General features: G+C 42.9%; 1 protein-coding gene across 1 annotated transcript; it reads right to left on the reverse strand.

The window, feature by feature from the left end:
- Positions 1 to 2,744: 2,744 nt before the first annotated feature.
- LOC131012843 (UDP-glycosyltransferase 79B3-like) lies at positions 2,745 to 4,881 on the reverse strand. The gene has a single exon (XM_057940831.1). The coding sequence runs from the start codon at positions 4,218 to 4,220 to the stop codon at positions 2,850 to 2,852; it is 1,371 nt and encodes a 456-aa protein (XP_057796814.1). The 5' UTR covers positions 4,221 to 4,881; the 3' UTR covers positions 2,745 to 2,849.
- Between the last annotated feature and the right edge of the window lie 8,108 nt (positions 4,882 to 12,989).

The following is a 12,989-nucleotide window of genomic DNA, read 5'->3' on the forward strand; positions in this document are numbered from 1 at the left end:
CAATTTTTTTTTTTTTAAACTGATTTTCTGACCACTGACCCACCCCTACCCCCACCCCCACCCACCCATCCACCCACCAAAAATTTTTATTTATTTTTTATTTATTTTCTCAAAAACTGATTTTCTGACCACTGACCCCCCCATCCACCCCCCCCAATTTTGTTTTTTTTGAAAAACTGATTTTTACATGCATAAAAAAAATTACATGTTTTACATGCATATACTTTCGCACAGAACTGTAAAAATCAATGCATTTTTCTGTGGGGTGGGTTGGGGGGTGGTGCGGGGTGGGGTGGTGAAAATACCAAAACTGTAAAAATCAATGCATTTTTCTGTTCAAAGTCATGCATTTCATGTGAAAACTTTATGCATCTTTGTGTGAAACTATATGCATCTAAAATATATCTATTTTGAGAAAATCTAAAAAATATATATATATTTTTAATTGTTAAATCCGAAAATTACATTCCAATTTTACCCCTCTCCAAATTTTGCCTTGAAATGCTTGGAAACTCCTTGCCACGTGTCACCATCTTGATGCGCCACATGTCATAAATGTGTGGTCTAGATTTAGATCTACGGATCTATTATAAGCATAGGGATCACATGAACCCAACCCTATATATATATATATATATATGTGTGTGTGTGTGTGTGTGTGTGCGCGCGCGATTTTTCCTATATAGTAGTACTAATTAAATTATCTTTTACTACTTTTCTCGTAATGCTCTTGTTTATTTTAGCAGTGCACCACATGTATATGAATTTATCAACTATTTCTATAGGGTTATTTGTATAATATCCAAATTGAGATAGTAAAGTAAAATTAAAAATAAATTAACATTTTCATGTCGGTCTCAGAAGTTTGAGTTGGAGGCTATATAATTCTTTGCAGAGTTTATATATGTATAAACGTGTTTCTTTATCATATTATAATAGGGAGATATAAGTATTTTCAGATTACAGTTGAACTTTTTTTTTTATCATATTATGATAGAGAGATATAAATATTTTCATATTACGGCTGAGAATAGTTATACGTATTTATTCATTCAGATATACTTAAATGAAATTGTTAATTTAGTACAAATTTAATTTAATTTGAAGGAAATAAAGTACTCCCTCAGTACACGAAATGAGTACTCATTTGGAGACGGCACGGGTTTTAAGAAATGTATTGAGTGTGGTGTTAGTGGAATAATGGTCCCAGTTTTTGAGGGTATCAATTAAAGAGTGTGGTACACTTGCTAAAAAGAGAAATTGGTACTCATGTCATGGACGGACTAAAAAGGAAATATGAGTACTCATTTCGTGGACGGAGGGAGTATAAGGTAAAATAGTACTCCCTACGTCCCCACTTTTAGTATCCATTTGAGAGTGACACGGGTTTTAATAAAGTTGTTGGATATGTTATGAGTGGAATAAGAGCTTCACCTTTTATATGAGTGTTAAAATAATTAAAGTGGAGCAACGGTCCCACCTTCTTTTACTAAAAATAGAAATGGATACTAAAATGTGGAACGCTCGAAAATGAAAAATTGGATACTAAAAGTTGTCACGAAAAGTGTAATTTATTTTATTATTATTTTAAATATGAGCTATGAAAAGTAAAATGAGGACTATGAATAAAATCAATCACAATTTAATTGTCAAATTCCAATTCTTTGAAGCAAAAATCCAAGGCTCGACTTCTATGGGGATATGAAAAGTTTGGGCCGCCAAATCATGTGAAATAATTCATCCTTGAATCAAAATTATGGTGTCCAAATCCAAATAAAAAAAAAACTTTTCAATACAAATATAAATTATTTATTTTTTAAATAACGATTTTATTAAAAAGAAAGAAACCTAAAAAGAACCCTTAAAACTTTTGAATATAAATATAAATTATTTATAAATTCAAATTAAAGCATTTTTAAATAAGAGTATGAATTATTTACAAATTTAAATTTAAAATTCGACATATTTTCGAGACTCGTCTATTTTCAAAGGTAAAAGACGTCTATGAACAAGTTTCAATAAGGCAATTTATAGGCAAATAAAATTTATAGCCTATTAAATTATGCCATGTGAAAATTATAGATTAAATATGAAATTACATATTTTATATTCTAGAATCAATTTAAATATAATTTTAAAATTAAATAAATATATAATTAATATTTAATTATGTGAATTTATTAGTCAATGAGCGCTGCCATGTGTCAAAATTTGCATGAAAGGAAATAAATTAAGAATATTCAATAAGATCATGACACCTCATGCCTAGATCCAATATTTACAGGCTCATGCTTAGAAGCCCAACTTAAGCTTCATTAATTAGTTTTTTTTCCCCTACAACTATAAATATGAGATGTAGGAATCTCATAAGGTGACACACAAATCATTTGAAGAGTTCAACCATTGCACGGGAAACTCATTACAACGAAGTCATCTCCAACAATCAAGGCGTTCTACAAAAAAATCAACATGTTATTCATCAAATTCATTAAAGTCAACGTTTAATTCAGAAATAAGGTGGAAGTCCTCTTACTTGACGTCATCAAATTCAAATAAGTCATCAACTCAAATACAAATATAAGGATATCAAGAAGGTATTTCACTCCAAAAATTACAAGAAACTTTTGAAGAAGATAATTAGGGGACCTAGTAGAGAATCGTAATCCGCACATAAAAATATATCAATTCATATATTTTGGATTTGTGCCTATTTTTTGTATTTCATTAAATTGAATACATTAGAATAGTAAAATCAAAATGAAGAAATGTTTTAATTTTCTTCACTTTTCCATTTTTCCTTTACACAAAATACAATTACAAATCTTATGGTGTATATGAAAAATACAAAGCTAGAGTTGGTACAATTGTTGGATGAAAGTGTCAATGTAATTATCCATAAAACCCGCGGCAGCAAAAGTGTCCTTCCACTTAGCATGATTCCGCTTCACCAATTTACCCACCTCGCTCTCCGCATCCATCACAGACCTAACCGCCGCGCACAAATCCTCCTTTGAGAACCACCCCATGTCCCCACGCGCCACCTCCACCGCCACCGCGAGGTCCCCGGCCAGCAGGCGCGTGTTGAGGATCTGATCCGCCAGGCGCGGCACGAGCACTATCTGGCAGTCACTCAGCAGCGACTCCCACATGGACCCGAAGCCGCAGTGGCTGACGAAGCAGCCAACGGAGGGGTGGCTCAGTATCTGAGTCTGCTGCACCCACCCCCCGTGCACCACCCCCCTCTCCCCCACCCTCTCCAGGAACCCCTCCGGCAGCGCCTCCTCCATCGTCTCCGCCCCGTGCGGCTTCGACACCGCCACGAAGAACGGCAACCCCGTCATCTCGAATCCCAGCACCAGCTCCTCAAACTGCTTCTTCTTCAGAATCATCTGGCTCCCGAAGGCGCAGTAGAGCACCGATTTCGGCGCGAATTTTCCCAGCCACGTTTCCCACTTCTCCTCCAGCCGCCCCTGTGCCGCCGCAGGCAGCACCGGCCCGCTCAGGATGACCGGCTTCTTGTACTGCTCCGACAGGTAGTCGCACATGGGCCCCTCGAGCTCGCGGCAGGTGCGGATGCCGATGGCGTCGCAGCTGCTCATGGCGGCGGTTATCCGCGTGTCGAACCTGGAGGCGCCGTAGTCCATGGCGATGAACGACAGCGTGAGCGCTTCCTGGCCGCGGAGCACCACCGTGGAGGAAGGGTAGCCCTCCGGCGGCTGCACCAGCTCATCCTCCGTCATCGGCCTGTCTCTGGGAATGCGCCGCGCCGGAACGATGCCGATGGCCATGCAGGAGGCGCAGATGACGTTGTAGCAAACGGTCTTGCAGCCGACCCTGGCGGCGAGGGCGGGGATCCAGTCGGCGAAGTCGTAGAAGACGAGGTCGGGGTTGAGGGAGAGCAGGAGGGCCTCCACCTGAGCGGCGGTGGAGTCGAAGGCGATGGCCAGCGGGTCCTTCTCGGTGATGTCGATGTCGGAGGCGGTCTCGGCGCCCGCGGGGAGGCCGTGGACGTGGGGGATGGTGATGACGTGGAATTTGATGAGGTCGGGGTGGAGACTGTGGTGGCCGAGCTGGAGGAGAGCCTTGTTGGGGAGGAGAATGGAGATAGAGTGGCCTCTCGAGGCGAGCTCGTTGGCCAGGTGGATGAAAGGTGTGATGTGCCCTATGGCTACCCATGGGTACATCGCTATGTGGAGCTTCGCCTTTGACAATTCACCCATCCTTCTCTCTTCTATGTGTGTGAGTGCGAGAGACACAGAGAAAAGCGTGTCGTATATAAATGGAGGTTGAAGAGTAGTGGAGAGGTGGTGGAAAAGGAGACATGCTTATGAGTGGTAGAGTTTGGCGATTCCACTCATTGAGGGTTGGTGAAATATGATCTATTTTCGTCGGCCCTCTTTTGCAATTTTTTATCTTGTAGCAGCTGAATTCTTCCCCCCCCCCCCTTTTTTTTATTGAGTAGCTGATTTGATTATTCCGTGAAAGTTTCCTTCAATCTTTTCGGTATCTTCTTTATATATAGTTTTTTTTTGTGTTTGGAGACATTGACTTTGATGCAAACTGTAGTCGTATTACTTCCCAATCGACGGTTTTGTCCCGCTATTTTACACTCGTTCCGTCTTCTATCAAATCGATCTCATCCATGAGATCAAGCTAGCATGAGCGGGAGAGTTGGGCACACGCCTTGTTAATATTTTTATTGGTCCCGATGCGAGTATATACTAATGTATAGATGAGGAAATACACCAGTTAGCGCTTTTGCTCGTTTTCTTAGAGTTATTAAGTGTTACACAGCTCAGCTCATAATGAGTTGGTTGGGTTGATTCAAATCAACAAACTAAGAACAAAGCTGACTGATGTCTAGAACATACTGTTCAAATTGATGGATCAGTTAGCAATCCTACTGACTGCTCGTAAGATGATCAATTAGACTGTTAACTAATGTGAGGAATGTGATGGTTAATAAACTCGCTTTTAGAAAATCTTTTAAGTTATCTTTCAGTATAGTAGGGTTCAGTTTAAGGTCTGTCACTTGAGTCAGTCTGACTATATATATATGCATGATGTGCAATTTAATACTTGTGTTGAATGTGAGTGTGATGTTAGTTTGCAAGGCGGTCGGCAAGATAAAAACAACCTGAAATGTAACTGTAGAAAGTAAAACAACATAATCAGTCTTAAGTGGTTCGGAGAATACTCTCCTCTATCAACGATCCTGGTTTGCAAGAGAATCCCTTAACTTTGGATTCTTTACTTTTATAGCTACAAGTTCAGCTTGATCAATAACTTGCAATAAATTGATCACACGAATTACGCGACTGTGATCGTTAATGCCTTTTCCATGGTTGCAATTTCGAGTTCAATTGTTTAGCTTTCAAACTTCAAACTTGAAGTTTGTAAAAACGCAATAGCTCTTTTGAGATATGAGAATGATGAAGATGAAGTTTATTTGATGAGCTTTTGGATTTTGGAGGGTTGGTTCTTATACACGTGGAGAGAGAGAGAGGGGGGGGGGGGATTCAACATTTCTCAAAGTCAAAACACAAAAAAATTGTGTGTAGTATGTGTGTTAGTCGGTCAGTTCGATTTTCGACCGACCATATTTACGAAAACTGAACCGACCGAATTAATTAGAAATTTCTAAAAAATTGACGGAACCGACTGAATTCATAAAAAAAATCAACCGAAACCGATCTGTTCGGTCAATTTTTTGTCGATTTGATAGGTCGGTTCAGTTTTTGCACATCCCTAGATGTTGGCTTTGGTGTGGAGATCAACAACACACCATGTTGATCTTTCTGGCAGTGTTAATCAGTCAGCAAACTGCAATCATAATCCAAGCTAGCGAGTAGCAGTTTACAGGATAAAGTTTATGACATATACATAAGTTTTGGTATTAAATTAAAACATCATAACTTTTCAAATAATTTTCCCCTGTTTGATGATGCTAAAACCCTTAATCCTAAGCACAGTACCAAAGCAAAATATGATCATCGTCGCAAATCAAAACATCATATAAATTCTTAGAGCAAAATTGAGTAGCACAGAGAAGAGCTAGATACTTTAGTGTATCAGAGTAAAATCATGCTAGACTCACTAAGTTAATAGAGCAAAGACAGTTCATAAGATAGGATCATGCTGATAATGAGATACATATTAAATCAATCTTATCAGTTTTGTTCGAGTTGAGCTTTAGTTTCCTTGATGAGCTAATTGATTAGCTTATGGATAAGATGGCCCGAGTCAGCTTGAGTATCAGAGCTTCACATCATTTAGAGCTCTGGGAATTGATTTCTTTCATCTTGTTTATGATCTTCCTCCTTAAAAAGTTATTTCCTAAAAATCATTAGATCAAAAGATCTATCCTGCAGGGTTATAACATAGAAAACATAAGACAGAGCCTATATAAATAGTGTTTGTCATCAGGTTGAACTTAAACATAATTTGCATTTAGAATGCTTGACAAGTATATGAAATACTGAGAAAAAAGAATCATATACAATTTATTACACTATCATTAGATTACCTCAGGTTTATCAGTAGTCCAGCTCTTATCTTTTATCTTCAATTTTCAACAAGCTCTTTTCTTCGTTGTTCAGCTTTCCTTGTGATGAGGGATAAGGTCCTCATCAGCGCAGCACACGACCCGTACTCCATATGTTACCAATATGAAATATCTACTGCTTTAATGATTATCGCACAAAATAGAAAAACTAACAGTGCAGGACAAAGAACGGAGATCCCAGTGCCCCTTTGAGAGAGCAGCGCAGTCATCTCCACCCCCTGAAGGAGCAGCGCAGTCATTCCACCCCCTGAAGGAGCAGCGCAGTCATCCCACCCCATGAAGGAGCAGCGCAGTCATCGCCACCCCATGAAGGAGCAGCGCAGTCATCCCACCCCATGAAGGAGCAGCGCAGTCATCACCACCCTAAGAGAGGGCGGCGCAGCACCAGCACTCCTTGGAGAAGGCAGCGCAGGCTTCAACACCTAGAGATGCCGGCGCGAGCGAAGAGTTACCAACTACTTTCTGAAGGATGTAAAAGCTGCAAGGCCGTTGGAGCAAGGACAACCACCAGTGACAACGACGCCAAGGATGTACCGAGCACGTGCCATGAAGGAAAAGACAATCTTACCCTCTCCTCTTCATCTCTTATAAATAGCATGTCTGTAATAGTAGAAGGGACCGATCTTTTCTCCCAAGTTTTACATGTATGCTTTGATATTTGTAAAGAACTATTCCATTGAAGAGTAAAAGAAACATCCGTCCGTCTATTTCCTTCAGGTTCCGATCTACTATCAACCTTCTAGTTTAGGTGTTGGTGATTCAGTGCCTCACCAACTGGCGCCGTCTGTGGGAATTTGCTAGTTAAGGCGTGAGTTTTTGGGTGTGTTCAGGGGTTCTGTTCTTCATGATTTTTGCCCGTTATAAGTGGAGATCCAGGGTGTTTGAGTATGTTGTGGGGAAAATCTTCAAACGTGTATTTCGATCTGAGTTCTTTGCGTGTTATGCATGAAAATTTTTAGGAAAAGTCATGAAAATTTTTCTTGATGCCTACTGAGTTCGTGTGATTGTTAATGTGTCGGTTATAAATCGTAGCTTTAAGAGGTGGTGTTCGTTCCTTAGATGAGTTTTTTCTTTTTTTTTGTTTGTAAAGGTTCACTTAGCATTTGTACGCATAGGGGAACATCTGAGTTAGGGAGTGAGTTTTAGCTGGTTTAAGAGTTCCGATTTTTCTATCTGTCTGATTCTTGCTTGCTCTCAACGTGGATCTGTGGTGAATAAACATGGTTTTATTGTGGATCCTCCAGTATATGCACAGATCTGAACCTCATTCGAAATTTTTTCTTTCTTGCATGAGAAAATCCTTGGTCGTGGATATCGTGAAATTCTTGTTGAAATTGATACATTGTGTGCGATCTGGGAGAAACCTTACATGGATACCTTGTTCACTCATTTCTATCTCTGTTTACATGTTTAGCACCTCTGTTAAGCAGTGTTGGTGTGTGATTAAAGGCTGCCTAAATCTTCTTGTTGGTATCAACGCTTACTAACGCTTGTTTTCTTTGGTAATGGTCACCATGTAACTGAGCTCCTTATTGCCGTAGTGGGTTTTCTTTTACTCTGGGGATGAGATGTAGCGATACCTTTTCTGGGTTTATTTCCCAGAAGACTCGGTGTTCTTCATGAACGTCTACGAGGGAGATTTTCCTACGCAACTTTTCTCTTTAAGGAATCCGTACATTTGATCCTGAATGACTTTATGGGCCGAAGTTTGTGGACTTCTTTGAATCTTTTCAGGGTTTTTCTAGGGTTTTACGGGCCCCACCAGGGCAGTCAATAATTCTAGGGGTTACGAAAACAGGGCTGCGCAGGCCGCCTGTGCAGCGATAATTATTCATATGTCCTTATGCTAACATGTCTATTTCCTTCAGGTACCGACCATGGGAACCGATGACCCGTACAAGAATCTGGCTAAGGATTTTGACACAGTCGCGGGAGAGTCAGGGACCGGGAAGGCTGGGATCCCTTCGACCCAAGGGATTAATTTGTCTGAACTCACACCACCAGGTTTCACCACTTTCAACAACCCGGCCTCGGGGCCTACTGGGACTACTCCGGGAACAACACAGTCTTTGATCGAAACTTCAGCACCAGGGGGTACGGTGTCTACTTCCACACAAGGGCTCCTCAATGTCACGCTCACTGAACAAATGCTAACGATGCTCAACTATGCCACAATCCGGCAACTGGCAGGGATGCAGCCCCCTCCCGTTACCCCGACAGCATTGGGAGAAGTCGAGCCCGTCACACACAAGAAAACCACCACAGTACCAGCCCAGGACAGGGACCGCGAATTACCTAACATATCACACCCGGTCATGCAAAAGGGAATGGGAAATACCGGGGAAGGACAAGGGAAGAACAAGAGGAAGTTTGTCACTAACAGTGTCCAAATAGAGGATGTAGGCGACTCTACAAGTGGCACTACTCCACAGCGCAGTCGGGGCACCCAGAGGGAGAACACTAGACTCAAAGAGAGAGTATCATTTCTTAAAAGTCAGCTGAAGAGCCTAGAAATGGAACTGAGAGAGCATCCCCAAGAGACCGTAAGGAATGAAGTCTCCGATGAGGAAGCATATTCATCGGAGGAACAGGAGGAAGAACCTCGAAGGGAAATTCCACACAAGCGCAGGGCCATGGGCACATCTGGGGGAAGAAGGAGGAACGCACCTCACCGACAGGTGCCGAGACTAAGCAATAGTCCATTCTCAGATGAGATCTTACTGGAACCCTTACCAGTGAATTATCGCCCAATCTCTCTCGATTATGATGGGACGACTGACCCGGAGGCACATATGGCATCGTTACACCAGTATGGAGAAGGCATAAAATGCCGAATTTTTGCCACCACCTTATCAGGAATGGCCCAGAGATGGTTCCACAACTTGAAAAGCAGCTCCATCTACTCTTATGAGGACTTATACCTCATGTTTATGCAACAGTTTGGTAGCTCCAAGAGAATGGGAAAGACCGCTATATCTTTGATGGATGTCAAACAGGAACCACATGAATCGTTAAGGGAGTACGTGACCAGGTTCAACATGGCCGTGTTAGACACACCAGAGGCAGAATCACAGATCAAATGTTACGCGTTCGTTCGAGGATTAAAGCAAGGTCCCCTTTTCGACGCATTACAAATAACACCGCCTAAGGAATTCGACAACATCATGGCCATACTACCAGGATATCTGCAATTGGAGGATGCTAAGGCCGCACGAAGGGCCGAGGCTGATAAACTCCGGGTGAAGAAAGGTGACAACGGGATGCATCCCAGTGATAAACACTCTCAGAGAACACCATACAAGGGTCTACCGCCAAGAATACCAGCCATGGAAGTAGAGACCAGACCTCCTTCTCCAGGACCTGCGCAGACTGATCGACGCAACAAGGGTGGTGGTGATATACGGGAGCGCCATCCGCTGAATAGGCCTGCTGACGAAATCTTCCATCTTGTTAAAGATGAAAATTGGTTCCGAGCCCCGTGGAACTACACCCGTGGTAATCCCAAACCAGGGAAAAATAATTTGTTATGCGAGTACCATAACGCTTATGGACACACGACCGCGAATTGCGGACATCTGATGAACCAGCTGGAGATATTGGTGAGACAAGGTTGGTTGGACAGGTTCGTTGCTGGACCTCTGAAGAAAACGAACAGAGAACTCCACAACCGCAATCATGATAATCACAGGCGCGACGGGAGGGAGATGAGAGATGGCGCGAACGACGGACGCGAAGGAGAACTAAGGAATGAAATACCAGAGCGGCCACCTTTCCAGAGGGAGATTCATATGATCGTAGGAGAAAATGGTACGCCCACATCAAACAGAGCGAAGAAACAACTTGTCAGGGCTGTAAGAACAGGACACTTTAACTCTAAGGTCATGGCTATTACCAGCGCAGCCAGCGAACCCACCATATCCTTTGGCCCGGAAGATGCCAGATCGTTAATGTACCCCCATGATGACGCCTTAGTCTTCTCAACAGACGTGGCTGGATGCCTGGTCCACCGAGTTTTCGTGGACTCAGGCAGCGCGGTGAATATTGTGTACTGGAACTGCTGGAAGGCCCTTGGCTCGGATGTCAATGTTGAACCAACGAATGCACCACTCTATGGATTCTCAGGAGAATCAGTAGTACCAATCAGAATGGTAGAACTGCCAGTCACCTTGGGACGATCGCAGGGTTATAAAACCAGAACAGTCAGATTCTTGATCATAGACGCTCCGAAACCCACGTACAACATCATCTTGGGGCGGCCCGCTCTAAACACCTTCAAGGCAGTAGTTTCCACATTCTACCTCAAAATGAAGTTTCCGATAGACGGTGGAAGGATTGGGGAAGTGTGGGGGGATCAAGCTACATCGAAGCAATGCCATGTACAAACTTTAACCTAGCAACAAAAGGATAATATGGGAGACGACCCCAACACTCGAAAGCAGAAACGAAAGCAAACAAAAATCCCGGGGGAACCCAATGATCAAGGAAAGGAGAAGGTGGGGATAGTCACCGCGTCAAACCCCGAACGCAGAGAAATCATGGAACTTAGAGACGGAATTGATAACCAACCCCTTGTATCCACGAGTGACGCGTGCCTGCTCATCGAACTTTTTCCTGACAAGGAGGGATACACCACCAAGATTGGAGCAGGAATGACACCCGTCCTCCAAAGGGAAGTCACCGCATGCCTGCGCAGGAATGCGGATGTATTTGCATTCAATACTTCCGACCTCAAAGGGATCGACAGAGAGCTAGCTGAATGATGCGTCTTCGACTTTTGGGCCTTTTGGCCCTATTTTTCCCTTTATTTGTGTCGGTACAGGTCTGTCAGGGGGAAAAAACGAAGTTGTGAAGGAAGGAAGGTCAGTAGAGCGGAAACGGAAGAAATGCGGTCAGAATGGGCATTACCGAGCCTGGATTGCTAAGTCATGTTTACCAGCATGGAGCTTCGGCCAACAAGTACCTCTCCAATTCAACTTGAGGCATGGGAACCTGGAGCAACCCACCTGGTATAAGTCACACCAAAGAGAGCAATCCGTCTGATCGTTACCATGAGAAGCAGACAGCCAGAGCCATAAAAGGAAGGTCAATCTTGGAGATCTTGAAGAAACAAGTAGAAGTTGGAGGAAGAAACTGGAAGGATCGAAGGAATGGGAAAGGTTGACTAAGCTTGCAGCTGGACACCATCTTCAATCAGGATCAATCAAAGATCGAGCTAATTAAGGAAAGAAGATCCCGGCGAAGATTTGGAACCGGCGGAGCTAGGGTTAGGCCTCTACCATCCGGCAGTATAAAAAACTAATGTTGTGCAGCGTGAAGAAGCTCTTGGCACCTTGAAACTCTTGTTTTTACTTTTAGTATTCAATTAAGATCGCCGTGTGTGGCATCCAAAACATTCTACATTTCCGTATTTTCTCTATTCTGTTGTGTTTCTACTGTTGAACGATATCAAAGGCTTGAAGCCTAGGTACTCTTTATCTATTTCAGTATTTCCTTTCATTTTATCATGTGTTCAATCTATTTTACAATCATGAATTCTGTTATGTGTGAGTAATTCTTTAGGTGAGGTTTTAGGGGTGGAAGTAATTGTTGTTAATATGTAAACATTCGTGAGGCACTTGTTCTTTCGGTTGAGTCTCGTGGTTCCAGACGGATTTATGCCAAACCATGGACAGTAGGGGCCTAACGGGTGATCTCCGTTCGGTAAAATGTTGTCCATGTCAAGCAAAGGCCAGGACATACCAAAGTACAACAATCGGTATGCCCAAGACCGAGTAGCTGAGCAGCGTCAACAAAAGGCGTTGTAGATCCAGAAGGTGGGGAAAGGATTGATGGGATACACTGTCCTCCCTCAGTCTTGGGCTTCTCTAGAGACTATCCATCAACTGTGACGAGGCATAAAGCCATGGTTATCAAACGAGGGAAGCAATCTCGGCGCCGTAGCATGTCTATGACTGGTCGGCTGACAAAGCCGGAAATAGTTGAGTCCAGGAGGCATGTGTCACTAAAAGCGCGGAGTTGGGGACCTCGGGAGAGAAGGTTGGTGAGGGTCATACTTGGTGAGTAACGGGTATGACTACTATCTAAGGAGGAGTGAAGCACTGCCTTGTGACCGGGGAATGTGTGACCTTCGGACCAAGTGACCACAACGAGATCAACCATCCTATATGTGAAGTACAATTCCTTGAAACGCCCCAATGTCTTTGGGCCACGCCTTGGGATTGTATGGACCATAGACGGATCATCAGTGTGCCTATGACCGAAACGAATGTTAACAACAATTATGACCTAACCGACTAACCTCACCCCTTGTTATTATTAATCTTGTTTATTTCTTGTGCAGAGTATACAGATTGAGAATTGTGACACCTCAATTTGTCGTAGGAGAACAAAGTGGTTCCTCACTCCCTGTGGGATTCGACCCTGC

Source organism: Salvia miltiorrhiza, chromosome 2 (genome assembly GCF_028751815.1).
Source record: "Salvia miltiorrhiza cultivar Shanhuang (shh) chromosome 2, IMPLAD_Smil_shh, whole genome shotgun sequence".
In the NCBI taxonomy this organism is placed as follows: domain Eukaryota; kingdom Viridiplantae; phylum Streptophyta; class Magnoliopsida; order Lamiales; family Lamiaceae; genus Salvia; species Salvia miltiorrhiza.

Bases quoted from the DNA above. Each gene is read 5' to 3' on its own strand.
- LOC131012843 (XM_057940831.1), bottom strand. From the start codon at position 4,220: ATGGGTGAATTGTCAAAGGCGAAGCTCCACATAGCGATGTACCCATGG.